This window comes from Prionailurus bengalensis, chromosome E4 (genome assembly GCF_016509475.1).
Source record: "Prionailurus bengalensis isolate Pbe53 chromosome E4, Fcat_Pben_1.1_paternal_pri, whole genome shotgun sequence".
Classification (NCBI taxonomy): Eukaryota; Metazoa; Chordata; class Mammalia; order Carnivora; family Felidae; genus Prionailurus; species Prionailurus bengalensis.
This window is the reverse complement of record NC_057360.1, coordinates 25,648,130-25,670,496: the sequence shown is the minus strand read 5'-3', so window position 1 is coordinate 25,670,496 and position 22,367 is coordinate 25,648,130. Positions and strand designations below refer to the sequence as shown.

At 40.8% G+C, this 22,367-nt stretch overlaps 2 protein-coding genes across 2 annotated transcripts; both read right to left on the bottom strand.

Annotated features, from left to right (window-relative positions):
- Nucleotides 1-4,438: 4,438 nt before the first annotated feature.
- LOC122476286 (transmembrane epididymal protein 1-like) lies at nt 4,439-7,096 on the bottom strand. Its single transcript, XM_043568789.1, has one exon. It carries the CDS (start codon nt 6,264-6,266, stop codon nt 5,361-5,363), a length of 906 nt encoding a protein of 301 aa, XP_043424724.1. The 5' UTR covers nt 6,267-7,096; the 3' UTR covers nt 4,439-5,360.
- An 11,828-nt stretch (nt 7,097-18,924) lies between these two features.
- Nucleotides 18,925-21,010, bottom strand: LOC122476590 (transmembrane epididymal protein 1-like). Its single transcript, XM_043569468.1, has one exon. It carries the CDS (start codon nt 19,890-19,892, stop codon nt 18,987-18,989), a length of 906 nt encoding a protein of 301 aa, XP_043425403.1. The 5' UTR covers nt 19,893-21,010; the 3' UTR covers nt 18,925-18,986.
- Between the last annotated feature and the right edge of the window lie 1,357 nt (nt 21,011-22,367).

Below are 22,367 nucleotides of genomic sequence, written 5' to 3'. Positions count from 1 at the left end.
GTTATATTTCAGACAGGTGACATTCTGCACTGGGTAAGGTGTCTTGCAAATGTGACATCTTAAGTTTCAGTGTGTGTTGAAGCGTTAGGTATGGTGGTTCAAGGCTGGGCTTCAGGTCATACAAACACAGGTTCAAATCTGGGCTTTACTTCTTACCCACTTTGTGTTAGCTTTCTTAGCCACATGAAATCACAGTTTTCTTGCCTACAAAATAGGGAGATCAGCCACCTTGTAAGGATTAATTCTGATAGCATATACACTATATGCATAGAGTAACTTAAAAAACAGTGATTGTAATTATTATAGATCAAGGTAATTCAAAGAGATTGGATTATTTTTATTCCCCGTTAAGTACAACTTTCTAACTCAGTCTCAAGGTTAAATGGTTGAGGAGGGGGAGAAGAAAGGTGATGTTTTTATTTTAAAAGATGTTAATTTTCAGATGCCAAACTGCCTAAGCATAAACCAGAGCCTCTAGGCTCATCACCACCAGCATCTGAGATGCATATAGTAGGAAGAGAATGCAGTTTTTAAAACTTATGGTATTATGTTTTGCTATGTGAGTACCTGCTTCATTTGCTAGGTATCTTCACCTCCTTGAGCAATGCATTCATCTTTCTATCCCCCAATGGTGTCCCGAGTGAGTGTTCAATAAATGATGTTTGTTGATCACACAGAAATGACAGCGGCATCATCAAGGGAACATGTGCTTTGAGCTGCTTTTCCAAGAATGGAAATGGATTTGCTTTGATCCATTCATGTGACCAGAGGCATACTTTGTGAAGGTTAGAAACGTAATACATGACCACTGAGTCTTTCAGGAGGGAACAAGAGGCCTTGTCCTTGGTCAGCCCCATAGTTACTTAAACCAACCCAATTAGGGCTCAAAGGAGTCCAAGGACTGATCAGGGAAGCTTAAAAGAGTACGAGGGAAGAAAAAGCAGATGAAGTTAACTGGTTCACCCCCAGAAACCCAGACTGTACTTTTAAAGAAGTTAAAAGTAGGACTGTCTGTTCCAAACTGAAGTTTGACTTTGTTCTGTCTGCTGCCCTTTGTTCTCCCCCCTTCTTTTCTAAATTGCCACTCGCCCCCATTTCCCACCCTCTCCATAAAAGGGTATTAGAATGCTTGAACCCGTGAACTACTGCATCTCTTGGTACACCCAGTATCAAAGCCAACTGCGGGTTCTATTACCTGTGCTTTGAAGTCTGGTTTTTCTCTCTTAGTGTAGGGTAGTTGCATCCACCAGGTAAGTGGAGTGGGAGAGCAGTATTACAGGTAAAAATTGTTCCTTCCAAATCTGCAGAACAGGCAGGGGACTGAAAGCATTTCTTCAGTGTTGTTCTCTAACCTTCAGTAAAGGCTTTGTCTTGGGTGGGCTTTACCTGTGAGTTCTCTCAATTTCTTTCTCTCTCTTCCAAAGGACCCGTTTTCACTCTGCAAGTTGTAAAATTCTCCATCTAGTGATCTGGAAGTGCTTTCCTAGGGCCTGTATGGTTGTTTTGCACTCATTACAGACAAGATTTGGTGTAGGGCTCAAACATAATCAAACCTTCAGCCATAACAGGCAGTTTGGGAAATGGAGTTGTCCCTATATAGACATTAGTTTTCCCTAATAGACATTCAACAAAACTCTTAGCTCAGGCTAAAGAAACATAGCCAAGACCCAGGCTTGAGGAACACCCTGGAAACCCAACCCCAAATTATAAATTCCTTTATTATCATTATTTTTTAAATAAACCAACACCAGTTCTTTCCAAAAGAATAGACTATAATATAATCTTAAAACCAAAATAAAACAAGAACAAAAGAAACAGCCTTGGAAGTTGATGTCATTACTCTTAAACCAAATTTTGGGGAGAAGCTACAGTTGGCCAAGCTTTCCAGTTTCACCTATATAATGAAAGAAGGAAGGACTAGGTTTTACCTCAATTCAGTACCAAACACTGAACATAGAGGAATTGTTCTTTATGTCCTTTCTGATTGTTTGATATTCTTAAGCTCCGGATAGGAAACTAGAAGTTCAGGTCTCAGCTGTTTGTTTTTTAGCCTAATAGGCGTTTTGTTGAAGGCCCCTCAAAATCATTGGAATATAGGGAACACCCCCATTTCCCAAATTGCGTGTTCTGGCTGAAGTTTGGGTGTGTTTGAGCCTTATCCTAAATCTTGAGTCAAACAGGAAACTAGCTGGGAAGAATGAAGTTCATCATAGCTAACAACATGGAAAATAAGCCTTGCTGAGAAAACTGAAGCTGTGCAATTCTAGAACTAGTCTACACATCATGCTACAAGATGAGGAGGCTGAGGGAGGCTGCTATCACATGTAGTCACTTGCTGAGGTCACCTTAGGGCAGCCTAATGCATTTCACAGGTGTGACTCCCTTGAGAGCCTTTTGTGTTTCTCCTCCAGTGTCCTCAGGTCTCGGCTGGTGCATTCTGGGGCCACCACCACCGCAACGCTGCCATCCCTCTTGTCCCCATTAAGGAAAGGACTCAGTGAGGGGACCGACCAGTTTACCTCTGAATCCTACATTGTGGCTCACCCAGTGCCTTCCGTATATATGGTGGACATTCAATATATTCTTCGTGAGTAACTAGATGACCAGGGGAAAAAAAATGCTTTATGTCAGGTTCTCTTTAAAGGAATCTTTGGAGATGATTTTTCATATTTAATAATCTGTCCCAGTTGCATTATTTTGTGAATCTGAAATTTTCATAGATAAATCTTGTTCCTTATTCCCAATATATGTATGGATCTCTCTCTGTTCTCTGGATTGATTTAAACAGTTGTGAAGCTTAATTTTAAAAGCCTAGGAAATTTAGCATTGTGGTAAAAAAAAAAAAAAATTGCTTGGGCCAGAGTGTGTCCTTTAGTTGGTACCTTTCCCAGAGATATCCTCAACTGGATCCACAGTCCTGCCTCCCTCACCTCTAACCCATTAGTTGATTGGAATCCCTGTTTACTTCACGTTCATATGCCAAATTTTAATGGGAAACAAACAACCCTAAGATATGTTCTCTGGAAGCTTGGGCAATACTTAGACTTAGTTCTGTTTTTCCTGACCTCCTCCCCCCCCCCCCCCCCCCCTTCTTTTAAATCAGTTCTGAGAAGACTTGTTTACCAGGTTGGAGAGCCAGAGGCTTGGCTGGGGCGGTGTGATCGTAGCGCCCTCTGGTGTAATTTTTGAGAATTACAAACATCTTCCCCAAGCTTAAGAGTGGGTGGGAATTTTTTTCCTGACTGGCCTTCAAGGGGATAGCCTCTGTGTTATATCTCAAATACAGTAAATTAATAACATGCACGTTTATTACCTACAGTGGATATTTAAGAGATACTATGTTGGGAGTATCAACTCCAGATTACCAGACATTTGTTTATTATAAAATTAGGCTTCAAATGACTAGAAAAGAGCAGCTTAACAGTGTTTTGTGCTTTTTCATCATCTCCCACCAGTGTGTGGAAGAGATAAAGAGAAAGTCCCCCAAGAAGGGTAACGGAAAAGGGTGTAGTGCCCAAGAGTTAAGGGGAAAATGGCGAGGATCAGAAAACGTGGTTACAAACAAATCTTATCCTCAGCCCTCACTCAGATCTGAGCCCAGAAATTTAAGACTCAGCCAGAAGTTGAGAGTTGGCCAGACTCTCACTCAAAGGGGAGGCTGGGGTGGGGGTATTGGGTGGTGGACAGAAAGTCTGACAGAGACACGCACTGTAGGGGGCGTCTAGAGTATGTACACGCACCACTTTGTTCTAGCTGGGCCTTCTGGGTGGCCATTTTTCCTTCCTCCCTCCCTCCCTTCCTCCCTTTTTTTCTTTCTTATTTTTTAAAACAATGTCAATTTGGGGCGCCTGGGTGGCTAAGTTGATTAAATGCCCGGCTTCAGCTCAGGTCATGATCTCACTGCTCGTGAGTTCAAGCCCCACGTCGGGCTCTGTGCTGATAGCTCAGAGCCTGGAGCCTGCTTTAGATTCTGTGTCTCCCTCTCTCTCTGCCCCTCCCCTGCTCACACTCTGTCTCTCTCTCTTTCAAAAATAAATAAACATTAAAAAAAAACTAAAAAATAAAACAATTTCAATTTGAGGATCATTTCCTTCACCATTGCCATTAGCAAAGTCACTGTGGCCCAGAGGACACAGTCACTGGCTAGAGTCAAACATACCTGCACTCAAATTCCTGTCTTGCCTTGTACCAGCTATAAGATGGGTAAATCAACCTGCTGAGTCTCAGTTTTCTGGAAGTTCCTTATGGATTAGAAAGCACTAACAGAGTAAACAATTCAGAAATAGGTTAGTGGATTTTATTTCCCCAAGAATGAGGAAGAGAGTGGGGTCGTGACTAAGGAGATGATTCAGGTTTTAGTACTGTTGGTGTTTCCCCAAGGTTCACAGAACCTTGAGGCTGACCTGAAACACATTTAGAAGCAACGGGTAGGCAGAGATTCTGGAAGCAAACAAGCCTTTATTAAGCATTACCTACACTACATTTTTGCCACATACATAGGAAATTATGTAACTTGGATACAGCAAAGTCCTTACCCTTTGGGAGTCTATGCTTTAGGTGGTGAGGAAAAACCTCCCCCAAAACCCAAGTATATGACTCAAGGATACAATCTAGGAAACTACATGCGCAAAGGTGGTGATAGTGAAATAGGTAAGCTTTGGTTGGAATAGGAGTAGTAAAATATGAAGTTGGAAAAGCACTGAGCATTTGAATTCTATATTTGAAGTCTGCACATTTGAAATATTGCTATGTTAAAGCATTAATAAAGTCTCACTTTATGAATTTGGATTTGAAATGAAAGCAATCCTTAAAAATGGGAGGGGGTATAAAAATAATAATTTCAACATGTATAAATTAATTATAAGTTGTTTATATTACTTCCACATGTCAGTGCAACTTTAGTGAGCAAACTGAAGTACTCACTTTTATCAGGATAAGACTTGAATGATTCCAGTTTTGAATTGCGACAAATCATTATACTTTCAGGTAAAAGGCAATCACTTGTGCCTAGAGAAGTAGCTGGTGGCGGCATGACTGCTAGACTCTGCTCTCCTCCCTTTGAAGGCCTCCCTTCTATCGCATCCTCTGCCCCCCATGGCTTTTACACTTTCCTACTCCCCTGGTGCTCTCTCTACCACCCCACCAATCCCATCAGCATCTCTTTCTCAGGTTCCTCTCTCCTCATCTCCTCAGCAACTAGAAGATCAAGGGCAGGAGATGTACCAGCAGATGGAGACCAACTGCTCTCCTTCATGGCCATTACCTTCACTGGGGACCGAAAAGGGTACATTGCACATGTCTGAGAGAACACACAAGGGAAAAGATGAGTGGACAATGTGCCAGGCATTCTAGGCCCTGTCTCAGGGAGAGCTCTTTGAAAGGAGAGGAGCCTGGTCATCTTTCTCTGACTGTTCCACTTCCCGCAGCAATTTGTAGAGGGGTCCTGTAGTGCCCTTGTGATGTGGAGCTTCTTTGGATTCCATCAGCTTCAAGCTGGGATGGTAACAATGATGCCAAAAGGAAGAGATTCCATAGATTCCCAGCAGACACAAAGCATTGATCATCACATGCCAACAGAAGAAGGTGGTGATAAACATGATGTCACTGATGTCATCATCCTGCCATGGGTAGCCAGTGACTGGTCTGTACAGAATAAAGCCCCCGTGTATCAGCCAGGAGCCCATCGTCAGAAACAGAAAAGTCTCAATCAGCAAGAGGTGAAATGTGTCAGGAGTCCAGAGCTCTATGGTCAACACCAGCATCAACAGGAACACCACCACGATGAGCAGATAATGAATCTGAAGCTCTATCCTGGTTGAGTCCTGGACGTGTGACATCAACAGCAGCAGGAGCACATAGAAGGTCAGGACCAGGGTACCTTTCTCTAGGACCACACACCTCTGAGGTAGCAAGTTCTTGCTCATGACATCTACACAGCCATTGAGGGTGAAGAGGGTGAACATCGTGAGGTGCTGCCACTCTTTGGGGTACATAAATCTTGGTGGAAGTTCTCTGTTCATTAGTATCAACCCTCCTTTAATGCAGCTGATCTCATAAGCTATCAAAATGGAGCCAGCCAACATCTTCAGCAAACCTCCATAAGATATTTTCCATAGCCGGGCCCATCTTGTCTTATTCCTAGGATGGCATGAAGGATCCAGGAGAGAGTCTTTGAATATCATAGCTTTGGAGACTACTATTGCCTGACACAGTCCATATGAGATTAGAAACAGCCCTGGGTACACATGACCAATAAAGGTTCCCATTGAGCTACAGATCTGTCTAATGAAGGAGAGAAGAGCAAATTTTGGGCAAGTCCACAACTTCCGGGGCTACTTCAAGGTCTGGGCTTTGGAAAGAATTGCCTTCCACCAACTTTTATCATCCCACCCCACCCACTGCTCCCACACAGAGGAAATGTTTCTTGAAACAAGCCTACATATTTGGTGGAGTAAAGCCTCATTGTTCCATTCCATTCTGGAACATTGAGAGCTGACTTATGCCAAAGAAGAATACTTGTGAATGTAATTTTAGAGACTCCTCTCTATGGCCCTTGATGTACTTCTGTTCACACCTGTCCCTTTCTCCCATGGCTTCCCTCCCCTTGTGTTGCCCAGCACTCAAACAAGGAGAGGAGCATGGGATGGGGGTAGGGGTTGTTGCTCTGGTATCCTGAGGAAGCCTGGGCACTCACAAACCCTACAGTATTCTTCAGTTCTCAGACGTAACTTCGGTCCAACTGTAAGGTTTCCTTTCTGGACACATGTATTTATAATAAACATTTGGATATGTGACCATATAATATACACCTAGTGTCTGCTTGGGTTTTCTCTTCTCTTATAGACACATTCTAAAGATCACCAAGAAAGCTTCCTTCACCACCGCCTCCTCTTCAGATCTCCATTCATGCCCACACCCCTACTTCAACATCTCAACTGGCCGATAAATGGATCTGAAAAGCTATCTTTTGGTATTGATTTTCAGGGATTGTGGTGGTTTTGTAGTGTGTCATCCTAACTATGCTTAATCCATATTTTCTGGAATTTCCTTGTTTATAGACATTTTCAGGATGGGTTGGCTACAGGAGAGGTATACATGAGAAGGTGGAAGTGAAGCTGCAACCTAAACACGCTCTGAAGGCATAGAGTGCCAGGCGCCACTGCCATGTAGCTCATGTGTTCTGTTACTGATGCCCATCTCCTTGGCATGGGCAGCAGCCAGGTCTATAGCTCCCTCAGCTTGTCTTCATGTCAAGGGCACCAGCTTCTTCTGCAGGTCACTTGCCGTTGAAGTATGGGGTGGTGAGAGGCACACATGGGCTCAATTTTGTTCTCATCTGTTTTCGTTTGTCCTTGATATTCCCTAACTTCATGCAATATACTTTTCCTGACTGCTGCCATATTGACCTGAAATGACCTTAGGCCTCATCACATAGCAGAAAGGCCACAGCCTTCTGTAGACTTCTTTTACAAATGTATAAGGTCTAATATCCATAAGAAAACCATATTTCATACCCTTTGCTCCCTTGATTCATTCTTAACTGATACAAGGGATTAAGGTGTAATTCTTCAGATGCAGATACTGATGAGTGCGTGACTCCAGTGAATTGGTGTTGGTCGTTTGTATTTCAGTGCAAATTAGCCCATCAGCTTCATTTATCTGTTACTCCACTAGTGTCTAATGCACCTCACAAGACAGAGTATAGGAACTGGGTAACAGGGAGCTGAGTATAAGGCAGAGAGGATGGTGGAGAGAAAGGTACAGGGAATGTGAGGCATGCCCTAGGTCCACACATGGAGTTGGGTTTATTGCAGGAGGTATTGAAATAGGAATTTTTCGGAGTGTGGCAATTGTGCTAAGTGGGGAGAGGAAGTCCATCACTCAGCATGAACCATGCTGACATCACAGTCTTCTGCCATCAATCCTCAGAGTACAAGCATAGTTGTGGGGAAGAGAGGCAGCACCTGTATGCCTACAGCACCTCTAGAAGAGAGGAGGTGAATTTACACCCAGGTCATAGCACTGCCTCTGAGCCCTCACCCCCATCCAAATACCTACTCTTTCTCAAGTGCACTTAATTCCAGAAAAATTAAATCTCTCTCTCTGCTCTTGAAGATGGCAATAATTCAGATTGCTTCTTACTATTGAGAGATTTGGCAGGACTAAGATTTGAGTGTAAAGGCAAGTTGGAAAAATGAAGCTTAATTCTGTTTTATTAAGGGATTTGCTTATTTTAAAATTTATTTTTAGGCATATTTTTCAATTCATGTATAGTCATGTCAGAAAAATCAGGTAAATATATAAGCAAAGGAACAACCTTAAAAATGTTCTTTAATCTTATAATCTGGAAGTGACCATTGCCACCAATGAAGTTTAGAAATGCAGTTTTAAGAAGGAAGCCTAAGGAAGTGGAAAATGCATCGACTGGGAGTCATAAATCTGGGTTCTAATTCCAGTTCTCTCTTCATTTGCTGTATGTCATACCTCTTATGTGAAAAAAAAATTGAATTTTGAACTGAGTTTTCTACTGATGTGGAAATAAAAGAGCATGCCTGTTGTCACACAGAGTAAGCCTGTTTATCTCCTGTTTCTTTCTCTCTTTTGGTGAATTAACAAAACGCTTGGAGAGAATGGTAGAGCTCAATGCTCAGAGGAAGGAGATTCAAAGGGAAAAGGTGCATGACACATCTGAGGTGAGTAAGGGAGGAGGGGACCCCAGGGATTCTCTTTGGTTTTTGGATTTGCTCTGGGGAGAAACACAGGGTTCATCACTCCCCTAAGTAATAGGAGGACTGGCTGGGGTGTGCATGGTCCACAGGCCCCAGGGAACTGCATTCAGTCACTTTTAATGTTGCTTCTCATACTTCAAGGCTGTGTTCCAAATGAAGTAGGGGCAGCAGAGTTCAGGCCAGCTCCCACACTCATCTTCCCAGTTGTTTCTGGCAGCCGTGAGCCAGGTGCCAGTGGTCAGAGGAGAAGGGAGATTAACAGCACTGACCCATCAGCAATGCGAGGTTGAAAGTGGCACATATGAGGACAAGTAGCCCCCGTTAAGGTCCCATCTGGAATGCTCAGCCCCCCCCCCCCCAACCTTGGCCAGGCACCAGCACTACATTTTGTTCATTAAAACATGGACATCCTGATCTCAGACTTTGAAGATAGGAATCACCTGTCCCAAACCAGACCCTGCCCACAACTAGCCGAGAAGGAAGCCAAAGGTGGTGAATGATTAGCAGAACTGGCAGACAGCTCCAGAGTCTGTGGACAATGAGTACCTGGACAGCTGTCTCATTAGGGAAATTTTGCTTGACCACAGACCTACCTTACCCCCCTCCCCACATTCTAGTGGGTCCCCAGGCACAGCCATTGCCGACTGTTTGGCATAAAATGCTAGAATGAGCAAGAAAGTCTTCAAATTCCTGAGGAATTTTCTACTACTATGGATTCTACTGAATATAATAGGGCATATAAAAAAGTATATAACATAGTTCTTCCCTCAAAGAGCTTATGATTTAGTTGAAGGCACACATCTCTACACACACACAATACAGACATTAGAGAACTATTTAGACTACCTCTCTTTCATAGAAATCAAATATGACATGTAATTTTAAATTTTGAATTTTGCACATTAAAAACAAAATGGTGAAATTTAATGAAGTAGTATTTTTACCCAATGTATCTAAAATGTTATTTCAGCAAGTAATTAATATAAAAATTAAAAATGAAGTATGTTAGATTCCTCATTTCATGCTAAGTCTTCAAACTCCAGTCTATATTTTATACTCATAGTGCATCTCAGTTCAGACAAGCCATATTACAAGCACTCAATACCTATATGTGGTTAGTGGCTGCCATATTGGATTGTGCAGATTTAGACAGTACGGAGTGACATGTTGAGTGAATTTTAAAGTTTTAGTGAAAAGAACAGATTATGGAGGAGATAGAAGTCTGGTCAAAAATGGCATCTAGAGAACTATAGTATAAACTTCTTGATAGCCATGGGGTTTTACTATGATGCTTTCCAAAAGCATCTTTTAATTTACCTCCTTTTGTTTATGAGGAACATCATCATAAACAACAACAAAAAATGATTGCAACTCACCTTGCTGCAAGGCAGAATACACCACAGGAAGGAAGAAAGACGGAGGCTGGGAACTCAAGCAGAACAACACAGGAAGTGGGTCCATGAAAATAGGCATAAGGTCAGAGATAGCCCATTGTTCATGGGCCTAACTTTCATCTTATTTCTAGTAAGAGTTACCAAACCTTGGGGTTTGTCATTGACTTTTCAAAACAAGGCTCACAGAAGATGGAAAACAACATTCTAATTTCTTTGTTTGAAAGGATATATATACTTTATTTCTCTTGGCACACCAGCCTATAATTTTCCTCTTTGAAATTTTCTAAAATGTGAGCTTTATACCTCATTGCATAATTATGACTTAGGTTTCACAGTTTATGTAATTGATTTCAGGTATTTTTTGACGATCACATTTCAACAGCTGCAAATTTATTTTTCTTCTGGAAACTTTTGGCAAGGTAGAAGTATATACTCAACTTACCTCTGTTATACCTGTTTATTCCTTTATGACTATGCTATTAATGCATACCCATGGCCAAGGATAGAACTCAAGGACCTTGAGTCTGTTTTGTTCCATAGATTATTTCTCTTCTAAACCAGAATATGCATACCCCAATTAGGAGTTAACCTTTGCTCCCTCTTGTTCAGAAATCTTAATTCTGCAATTTGGGAACCTCATGGTAAATCTCAGATTTCCCTGTGAGAGATACAGCTATCTGAACACTGACTCTTGCTCCCTTCCCACAATGTAGAGTATTGCTGGGACCACACTTCCCAGCCACTCAGTGACTGAGTTTGGGCCAGTGAGATGTGTGGGGAAGTGATGTACACCATTTCAAGACAGGACCTATAGAAACTTCCTCCTATTCCTCACCTTTTCTTTTTCCATATCTGCTGGCTGAATACAGAGGACTGTGAGGCACTAGAGAAGGACAAAGTCACAAGATGAAAGGAGTCACATCTGAAAGACCAGGTAGAAGACTTATGAGTATGGGAGAAATAACCTTCTTTTGTGTTAAGCCTACAAGATTTAGATTTATCTGTTCTAAATCAGTTAGTGTACATTGTCTGCCAGGCCTCCAAGAGGACCCTGGAAGCTCATGTAAATTCAACACTTGTCCATCAACATTAATGCGACAAATTACCTGAGGGGTTAAGTTGATTTCTCCCAACCAACTCCCTTCTCTGCTTTCAGTATCTTAAAGTCTAGAATTATTCTCATGTGCCCTGTTCAAGCCAGTGTTTCTAGGGCTCAGGAAACTAAATTCACAAAGGCTGCCTTGTAATTAATTATAGACTTAGAGCAAAGGAACTTCATGGTCCTGAAGCTTCTCATTCTCATTAGGATCCCTGTTTCATTTTGGTTACAGTCTTCCGCTAATGGGGCCACACATGTTTTTTGTTTGTTTGCTTGTTTGTTTTAATTTATTTTTTTAATTTAAATCTAAGTTAGTTAACATATGGTGTAATAATGATTTCAGGAATAGAATTTAGTGATTCATCACTTACATACAACATCCAGTGCTCACCCTAACAAATGCCCTCCTCAAATCCCATCACCCATTTACTCCCTCTTTCGCCCCCCCTCCCCCATCAACTCTCAGTCTGTTCTCTGCATTCAAGAGTCTCTTATGGTTTACCTCCCTCTCTGTTTGAAACTATTTTTACCCCTTCCCTTCCCTCATGGTCCTCCATTAAGTTTCTCAAGTTCCACATACGAGGAAAAACATATGGTATCTGTCTTTCTCTGACTTATATAACAGCATAATACCATCCAGTTCCATCTACATTGTTGCAAATGGCAGGATTTCATTCTTTCTCATTGCCAAGTAGTATTCCATTGTGTATATAAACCACATTTTCTTTATCCATTCGTCAGTTGATGGAATTTTGGCTCTTTCCATAATTTGGCTATTGTTGAAAGTGCTGCTATAAACATTGGGATACATGTGCCCCTATGAATCAGCACTCCTGTATCCTTTGGATAAATTCCTAGTAGCACTATTGCTGGGTTGCAGGGTAGTTTTATTTTTAATTTTTTGAGGAACCTCCACACTGTTTTCCAGAGCAGCTGCACCAGTTTGCATTCCCACCAGCAGTGCAAGAGGGTCCCCTTTCTCCACATCCTTGCCAACATCTGTTGTTTTCTGAGTTGTTAATTTTAGCCACTCTGACTGGTGTGAGGTGATATCTCATTGTGGTTTTGATTTGTATTTCCCTGATGAGGAGTGATGTTGAGTATCTTTTCAAGTGTCTGTTGGCCACCTGGATGTCTTCTATGGAAAAATGTCTATTCATGTCTTCTGCCCATTTCTTCACTGGATTATTTATTTTTCATGTGTTGAGTTTGATAAGTTCTTTATAGATTTTGGATACTAACCCTTTATCTGATATGTCATTTGCACATATCTTAGCCCATTCTGTTGGTTACCTTTTAGTTTTGTTGATTGTTTCCTTTGCAGTGCAGAAGCTTTTTATCTTGATGAGGTCCCAATAGTTCATTTTTGCTTTTATTTCCTTTGCTTTCGGAGATACATCAAGCAAGAAATTGCTGTGTCTGAGGTCAAAGAGGTTATTGCCTGCTTTCTCTTTTAGGGTTTTGATGGTTTCCTGTCTCACATTTAGGTCTTTCATCCATTTTGAGTTTATTTTTGTGTATGGTGTAAGAAAGTAGTCTAGTTTCATTCTTCTACATGTTGCTGTCCAATTCTCCCAGCATAATTTGCTAAATAGATTGTCTTTTTTCCATTGGATACTCTTTCCTGCTTTGTTAAAGATTAGTTGGCCATGAATTTATGGGTCCAATTCTGGGTTCTCTAGCTATTCCATTGGTCTGCATGTCTGTTCTTGTACCAGTACCATACTGTCTTGATGATTACAGCTTTGTAGTAGAGGCTAAAGTCCAGGATTGTGATGCCTTCTGCTTTGGTTTTCTTTTTCAACATAACTTTGGCTATTTGAGATCTTTTGTGGTTCCATACAAATTTTAGGATTGTTTGTTCTAACTTTGAGAAGGACGATGGTACAATTTTGATTGGGATTGTATTGAATGTGTAGATTGCTTTGGGTAGTATCAACATTTTAACAATATTTGTTCTTCCAGTCTATAAGCATGGAATGTTTTACCATTTTTCTGTGTCTTCTTCAATTTCCTTCATAAGTTTTCTATAGTTTTTAGCATACAGTTCTTTCACATATTTGGTTAGGTTTATTACTAGGTATTTTATGGTTCTTGGCACAATTGTAAATGGGGTCTATTTCTTGATTTCTCTTTCTGCTGCTTCATTATTGGTGTATATAAATGCAACTGATTTCTGTACATTGATTTTGTTTCCTGCGGCTATTTAGGATTTTTGAATACATTAATTAAATCCTTTGGTTGTCTTGATTGAAGTTGGAAGACCCCCTTAATTATTACCCACATGTTTGGAAATTAGTCTCCTTCATTATATGTTCACTTTTGTGAAATTTGGTTGTAGTTTTTCTCTTGTCACTGTTCCAGATATCTGGAAGGAGAATTGTATTTAAGGATTCTGGCCTCCTGTACACTTACTTCACTGATGTTTCAGATAGGGTCCCACTAGGAAATAGATGGCCACACACACTGGGATAGTTCAAGAAAGGTTTAATAAAAGGTGCTTCTTATATATATGTGTGCAGGGTGCAAGGAGATCCCAAGAGAGAGCTGAGTAACAGTAGGAGCTGTTATTACCTCTAGGCACCAAAGTACCTAAGTAGGAGAAGTTCTGGCATATGCTAGGACTGTGTAGTGGGTTGAATGGTCACTCCTAAAAAGATACTTCCAAGTCCTAACCCTCAGGACCCTGTGAATGTGACCTTATTTGACAAAAGCATCTTTGTGGATATAATTAAGGTAACAATCTTGAGATGAAATCATCTTGGTTTTAGGGTAGGGTATAAATCCAATGACAGGTAACCTTATAAGAGAAAGTCTGAGGAATATTTGAGACACAGAAACACACAGAGGAGAAGACAATGTAAAGATGGAAGCAGAGCTTGGAATGATGTATCTACAAGCTAAGGAATGCCAAGGGCTGCCAGCAGTCATCAGAAGCTGAGGGAGAGACATGTGACAGATTCTCCCTCAGATCCTCCAGAAGGACTCAACACTGCCTTCACCTTGACTTTGGACTTCTGGCATGCCAAACTGTGGGACTGTAGATTTCTGTTGTAGGCTGCTTAGTTTGTGGTAACTTGTTATGGTAGTCTAGGAAATGGATACTGATGGTGTCATGGTGGCAAGATACTGCCAGCCTGATGTGACCCCAGAGGCAGGAGCAAAAAGAACAAAAAACCAAAACCCTAATCTCATTCTCTTAACCATCCTCCTGTTGGGGCTTGTCATTGGCCAAAGGTTGCCTGAAGTCAAGGGTAAGGAATAATGATGTGCTACAGACCAGGGCAGTCACCTGGGAAAGAGCAGGATGGAAGTGAAAGGTGGATTTGGAGGGGCAAACTTAAGATAAACAGTATGTCTTTTTTAGGTTATAGGTAAAGTAACCAAGAATCCCAATGTGTCTGTTGGAGTTTGGTTTTTACCTGTTGTCCCAGTACAAGTATTAATTTTGCCTTTTCTTTCTCAAGGGTTCAAGTTTCAATGGTAAATTACATGGTCACATTAGTTATAGGCTAAAATCCAATTGGATTAGTATTCAGATGGATAGAGAGTTTTCTGCACAGTATGTTAAATGAAGCAAGTGTCCACACCATCAGGATGTCATCTCTCCCGATTGCCCTGTGGTCCTGACTGCTCTTGGTAGGTGTAAGAAGAAGAATTAAGACCTTCTGAAGTTAACAAGAACATAACTGTGTCCAAAACCTGGATCAGATGCTCCATATTTTCTGAAGTTAGCTTTTTTCATCTTGGAGATCTTTTTTGTCAGGACATACAGATCTCCCCTGTTCTTTTTAAGTCCTGTACAGTACTCCCTAATTTATTGAACCATTTCCCTACTGGTGATAGTTTATTATTTAAAGTTCCTCATGGAAAAAATACTTCAGTGACCATTCTTGTATATGCTCTTTGTATAGATGTGTGAGTATTTCTAGAATAGATACTGTGTCAGAGCTATAGACAACAAGAATCTACTCTGGCTAGTTTAAGAGAAGGAATTTGTTTAAATAGATAAGTTAGTTCACAGAATCATTAGGATGGCTGGAGAAAAAGACTTCAGGTTTAAGTGTGAAGGGCCAATGCTCAGAATTGCACTGTCAAAATGGGCTTAGGTCGCTGCTTTTGACACTGACCCCAGAACTACAGGGCAGACCAGTGTGTTGACAAACACACATTGACACTAGTCTCCTACAGAATAGCAACCCTGTGCACAGCCAGTTTCCTTACATTGCTCACTTGTGAGGTGAAGTCTTAAGTGGGTGCGTCTAATTGGTCACATGCCTGTACCCTAGCTAGCTACAAGGGAGACCAGGAATTAAAAATAAAGATCTACCAGGAAGGCAAGCCTGATAAAGTGGAAATTGTTCAAATGTTGGGAAGCTCTTTTCATGAGTGTAAAGATGGTGTTAGACTCATATGACACATGTCTACTGCAGACGGCATAAAGTGGAGCTGTCTGTTGAAGGATATGTACACTTTAAATTCTGGCACGCTCTGCCAAACTGACTTCAAAGAAACGTAGACCAATTCACATTGCCACCTGCAGTGTATGATAATTCCCTACATCTTTTTTCCTACATGGTCTCCAGCAACGGATAGTATTATTTCTTTAATACTTTTGACAATTTTTGACAATCTGATATTAAATAAAGATCCTACTTTTTAAAAATCTGCTTTTTCTCAAAATTGGTTAATCAATTTTTAAAACATTTTTAAAAAATTTATTACCCATTTGTTCTTCTGAGACATAGTCATTTATATCTTCTGCCCGTTTTTTTTTTAATATTATGTTGCTTTTTTGTTTGCTAATGTTTGAACATCTCTGTATATTCTGAGCATCAGATTATTTTTCTCTGTTCCATTTGTTGAAAATATCCTTCACAGTATCTCTTTTATCTCTTTTGCTTATGTCTTTTAGTTATGGTAAATTTAAATAAAATGGGTAATCTTTTCAGTTTTTTTCCCAGAAAAATGTTCATGTCTTTTAATATAAAATATCCTCCTTTAATCCCTTCAAAACATTTTTCTAGGCTTACTTGCTCATGTTTATTTTCTTCAGTCTATCTATTATTGTGTGTGTGTGTGTGTGTGTGTGTGTATGTGTGTGTGTGTTGTATGAGATACAAACTAGGCTATTGTTATTTGTTTGTTTTGTTTTTCCAAGTGCAAAGCCAGATATTCCTCACATTTTTTGAAGAGCCCATTCTTAACATGTATTTAATTTTTCCACTACGTATTTCTGTTTCTGGAGACTTTGTCACATTACACAATGTTGATTTAAGGCTCTATGATGATACTTGCTTTCTCCTACACCACAGTTTTAATGACTGAATTCTTATAGTGTATTATGAAAGCTGGTAAAGCAATTTATTCCTCATTTTTTTTCTTCTAGGAAAAAAAAAGACCTAGGGTTTTCTCTATGTTTCTTTCCCAGATATATTTTAGAATAAGTTTACTGAATTCAATTAAAATAACATGGAGAATTTTTTGATTAGAAGTATATTTAATTTAAGTAGGTTTCCGGGGTGCCTCGGTGGCTCAGCCAGTTAAATGTCTGACTCTTGGTTTTGGCTCAGGTCGTGATCTCACAGTTTGCAGGATTGAACGGTGTGAGGCTCCACACTGATAGCAAGGAGCCTACTTGGGATTCTCTCTCCCTCTCTCTCTCTGCCCCTCCCCCACTTGCGCGCACGCTCTCTCTCTCTCTCTCTCTCAATCAATCAATCAATAAACTTAAATAAAAATCAATTAATACATAAATACATACATACATACATAAAAACATTTCTGTAAATGCAAGTATGTTGCCTGGAAGGTATGTTTTATGATGTATTATGTTAGGAGAAATTCATTTATTATTAGAGATTTCCTTAGCAGTTTAGAAATGGGGCACAAATAACTTGTTAAGACCAATGAGTCGTTTTCTGTATTTCTTCATCATTTACCATGATTATATTAAAATGGCAATAAAAAAATTGGGAGCCCCAAAGAAAACTAATGGGAAAGCACTCAGGAACTAAGTGTAACAGGAGAAACAAGAAGGATTAGAAATACTCAAAGAAACATGTTGTTCCTGGCTGTGCTCTGGCCTGTTTCTAGAAATATAAGCCCCAGCCAGAAGTGCAAGGGCCTATCAGCCTCTTCATACCCCAAGGAGCCAAGGGGGTAGAGACAAACATACTCTTTAGGAGGAGGGGCATGGGTAATTGCACTGTTCTACTCATGCGCAGTGGGTATCCTCACTGCCAACTTTCTGCCCATTCCTTGTCTGGATCAGTCAACCCCTCCTCTGCAGAGAAGTCAGTGGAGCCCAGGCTACAGAAGCAGGCACTTGACTTTCAGACCTGCCAGCTTAGGTTTCTGTCCTGACTCTGGCCAGCCATGAGTCTTTGGGCAAATTAGCCCAGCAGAGTCTTAGTTGTAGAAACTTCTGGAAAGCCAACAGGGGGTACCTTATGCAGATAAACTAAGCAATAACATACAGAGAAACTTTTTCAAATAGGTCAGTGGAGGTTTTATTTTACACACAGAGCAGGAAGTGAGTGGACACACTGCTTAGATGATTTAGACTTTAGACTGTAGATGCCTCCCTGAGAGTTCACAGAGCAGTCAAACATTATATTTAGGAGACACAGGAAAAGGAGGCTCTGGAAGAAAATGAAACTTCCTTAAGTATCAACCACATAGAGGACAATGTTATATCCTGGAATATGCAAAGCAAATTAGGTAACTAGGATATGACAAATTCTCCATTCTTAAGGAGACTGCCTTTCAGTGAGGCAAAACTTCCTCATGAGAAATAGGACAGAGCTGAATGTATCAGCAGTGTGGGCAAAATCACAAAGCACAATTAGATGAGTTGCTGAAGAGTTACAGGTCAAAGGAACATAACAAATGTTTCTGGAGAAGGAATTCTTGGTGGTAGCAGTGCAAGGAGATTTAATGCTGGGTAAAAAAATAACTCTGTGTACTAAATATGTGACCGGCACTGGCATTTTCTAAATTGTACACCTTATTATTTGGCAAAGGCACAACAGTAGTACATAATAAATTAGGATCTAGTAGATTGCTGGTGGGACTGGTGGTAGTTAAACAAGTAGCTTATAAGCTTGCTTTGCCTGGATTAGAAGTCAGGAATAAGACATGTGGTGGCATTTAATGAAAATTTGGCTTATGGAAATTTGAAAAATTGTGATATGAAATTACTGATTTTCACTTTATGTGCAAAATTTGAAATGATATGAATCTACCCAAATTCAAAAATATATATGAGGTTCTTACCACTTCAACGAGGTGGGATAAGTGAATTGTACTGCATCTGTTTCCACATGGTGTTGTCACTTAAGCTGGAAAACAGAAACACCCAATATTGCAGTTTTGATTTATGAGAAGTTTTTATTCCTTGAGTAAAATCCTAGAGAAGTAGCTGGTGGCGGCATGACTGCTAGACTCTGCTCTCCTCCCTTTGAAGGCCTCCCTTCTATCGCATCCTCTGCCCCCCATGGCTTTTACACTTTCCTACTCCCCTGGTGCTCTCTCTACCACCCCACCAATCCCATCAGCATCTCTTTCTCAGGTTCCTCTCTCCTCATCTCCTCAGCAACTAGAAGATCAAGGGCAGGAGATGTACCAGCAGATGGAGACCAACTGCTCTCCTTCATGGCCATTACCTTCACTGGGGACCGAAAAGGGTACATTGCACATGTCTGAGAGAACACACAAGGGAAAAGATGAGTGGACAATGTGCCAGGCATTCTAGGCCCTGTCTCAGGGAGAGCTCTTTGAAAGGAGAGGAGCCTGGTCATCTTTCTCTGACTGTTCCACTTCCCGCAGCAATTTGTAGAGGGGTCCTGTAGTGCCCTTGTGATGTGGAGCTTCTTTGGATTCCATCAGCTTCAAGCTGGGATGGTAACAATGATGCCAAAAGGAAGAGATTCCATAGATTCCCAGCAGACACAAAGCATTGATCATCACATGCCAACAGAAGAAGGTGGTGATAAACATGATGTCACTGATGTCATCATCCTGCCATGGGTAGCCAGTGACTGGTCTGTACAGAATAAAGCCCCCGTGTATCAGCCAGGAGCCCATCGTCAGAAACAGAAAAGTCTCAATCAGCAAGAGGTGAAATGTGTCAGGAGTCCAGAGCTCTATAGTCAACACCAGCATCAACAGGAACACCACCACGATGAGCAGATAATGAATCTGAAGCTCTATCCTGGTTGAGTCCTGGACGTGTGACATCAACAGCAGCAGGAGCACATAGAAGGTCAGGACCAGGGTACCTTTCTCTAGGACCACACACCTCTGAGGTAGCAAGTTCTTGCTCATGACATCTACACAGCCATTGAGGGTGAAGAGGATGAACATCGTGAGGTGTTGCCACTCTTTGGGGTACATAAATCTTGGTGGGTACTTCTTGTTCATCAACACCATCCCATCATCAAGACAGAAGACTACATAAATTGTTAAGATGGAACCAGTCACTATCTTCAGCAAACCTCCGTAGGATATTATCCACAGCCTGGCCCATATTCTATTATGCCTGGGAGGGCATGAAGGACAGAGGAGAGAGTCATTGACTATCATGGCCTTAAAGACCACTGTGGCCTGATACAGTCCATAGGAGAAAAGATACAGCCCTGGGTATATATGCCCTATAAATTTTCCCATGAAATTATAGGTCTGTCTTCCTAAGGAGTGAGGACAAAACTCAGGACCTCACTGCTCTCCTCTCTATTGAGGGCCCTTCAAGTTGTAGGCTACATATACAAAGCTAACTTCTACCTCTTTTTATCATCTCTCTCTGCCCACTGCTCCCAGAGAGAATTCAAAGTTCTGGACAAGAGCCTACACTTTTGGTAATGAGTCTCATTGTTCCATTCCATTCTAGTACACTGGGAGCAAACTGACTTCTGCCCAAAAAAGGAAGGTGAATATTTCCTAGTATGTACCTGTGAGAATGTGCACTCTCCTGAGCTCTGTGTTTGGGCCTTTGAGATGCTCTGGTCACACTGTCCCTCTCTCCCATGACCTGCTTTCTTCTGCTCCTGTCCAGTGCTTAGAGAAGCAGTAGAGTGGTTCATGAACTGTAGATTATCCAGAAACAGCCTTGGTTACTCACAAATATTTGTGTATTTTTTAAGAACGCTTACTCACATCTTTGACCGTATATTGAAAGAAAATATATTCTCCCTGAAAATAAAAATTTGTAAACATTTGGGGATGTGCTCACATACACGCATACTAAGTACCTACCTGGCCACTTCATTTCTCTGTAACAGATTTGGGGACCCACCAAGAAAGCCCCTCATTTGCCCCCAAATCTCTCTCTACTGGATAGTAGATAAACTTGAAAAACCACTTTTTGAGATGAATTTGGGAATGTTAAGGTGTACTTTGTTGTTAAAATGCAAATATTTTCAGACATAGATTCAGTGAGCTATTTATATTTAATGTGAATAAGTTCATCAACTTTATTTTTTAATTACACTTGCTATATGCCTAATACTTATAAGTAGGAAAAGTCTATCGGCAGTGGTTGATAGCCAGCTGCATCTGAGGTAATACATCCTGGGCAAGTGTCTTCATATAGAGGGATGGTAAAGAGCAAGGTACAGGGAACATGAGTCAGGCCCTTGGGCACACAGTGGTTCTGGATTTATTGCAAGAGGTACAGGGAATAAAGTTACTCTGACAATGATATAGGTGTGTGGAAGAGGAGGAAGTTCATCACTCGAGATAAAGAATGCAGACATCACAATCTTCTGCATAATCAGAGTACAAGCAATACTGTGTACAATACAGAGTACAATACTGTGGGGCAGAAAGATACCTGACCAGTATCTCTTTCCTACACCCACTTAAGATCAGAAAACAAAAAAACAAAACAAACAAAAACAAAAACAAAAAGACAAAAACAAAAAAAACAAACCCAGTCTGTCCATGCCCTTGAGGATGAAGGCCATTTCTTGACAGTGGGAGAGTGAGGATTTGAGTATAAAAGTGCTGTACGAGAGAGAGCTGAAGATTACAGAGGGATTTGCCTTCCTTATTCCATTTTAATTTCAACTTTCCTTTCTTACACAAGTGTGGCATACATTGGCCAGCAAATCACTATATTCATATCCTTTTCTTCCTTTGCATACTGATAAACTACATTTCCTACCCTGCTTTGCAATTGAGTTCTAGCCAATCAGGGTATAAATGGAAATGATACAGATTACTTCCTGGTCTCACTCATTAAATTCTCCCTTACATACTCTTCCATGTTATTTTCCTTTCTCTGGCTTTAGACAATATCACAGCTTACTATATGTTGTTGAGAATAGAAGAACTCTAGGTTAGAAGGAACAGGTTTCCTGGACTACTACTTCTAGGAAACATATACTTTTGTTCAGGAACACTCATTTTGGACTATAAATAAACAAGGAATAAGCTATTTTTCTTGAGCTATGGAAATTTTCACATGTGTTTGCTATTGTGGCTAGAATACCCAAGCTAATGCAAAACTAACACACAGACTTCATAGAAAAAATTTAGAAAAATTCATAAGCAAAATGAGAGAAAAATAAGTGCCTGTAGTTCCAAACTTGATGATAACCACTGCAAAACTCCAGCTTTATGAAAGCAGGGCTGTGAAGTGGAAAAAAAAAAAAATGACGAAACTGAGAAACCAGGATTCCAGTCCCGATGTCCACCTAATGAGTAGAACTTTGGCTTCTCTATTAATGAAAGGAAAGAACTGTGGCATCTGTATTCTTTAAGTTGAGAGAGAGAGAGAGAGAGAGAGAGAGAGAGTATGGATGGGGAGGAGGTGGGAGGGAAACACTTGGGGGGTTTGTATAGGGAATGATTTTGTCACCCCACAATTTTTCCTTTTTAGCTAGTGGTCAAAACACCCAGAAAACTTCAAAGAGCTGGAATGGTCAAGGAGAGGAAGTATAAAGGGAAGCAAGAGTATGACATTGTGATACAGCGGACTAGGGAGGAGAAATCTCTGGTACTCTCTGTGGTTCTTGTCTTGACCTGGGGAATTGTTGAGCTGCTCTGAGGGGAATTGGCTCTCAGTACAGCAAAGCCCATTTCTCCACTGAGTATTTACCATCATCAAAGAGCTGGTGTGTTTTTTTGAGTAGCTCAATTATA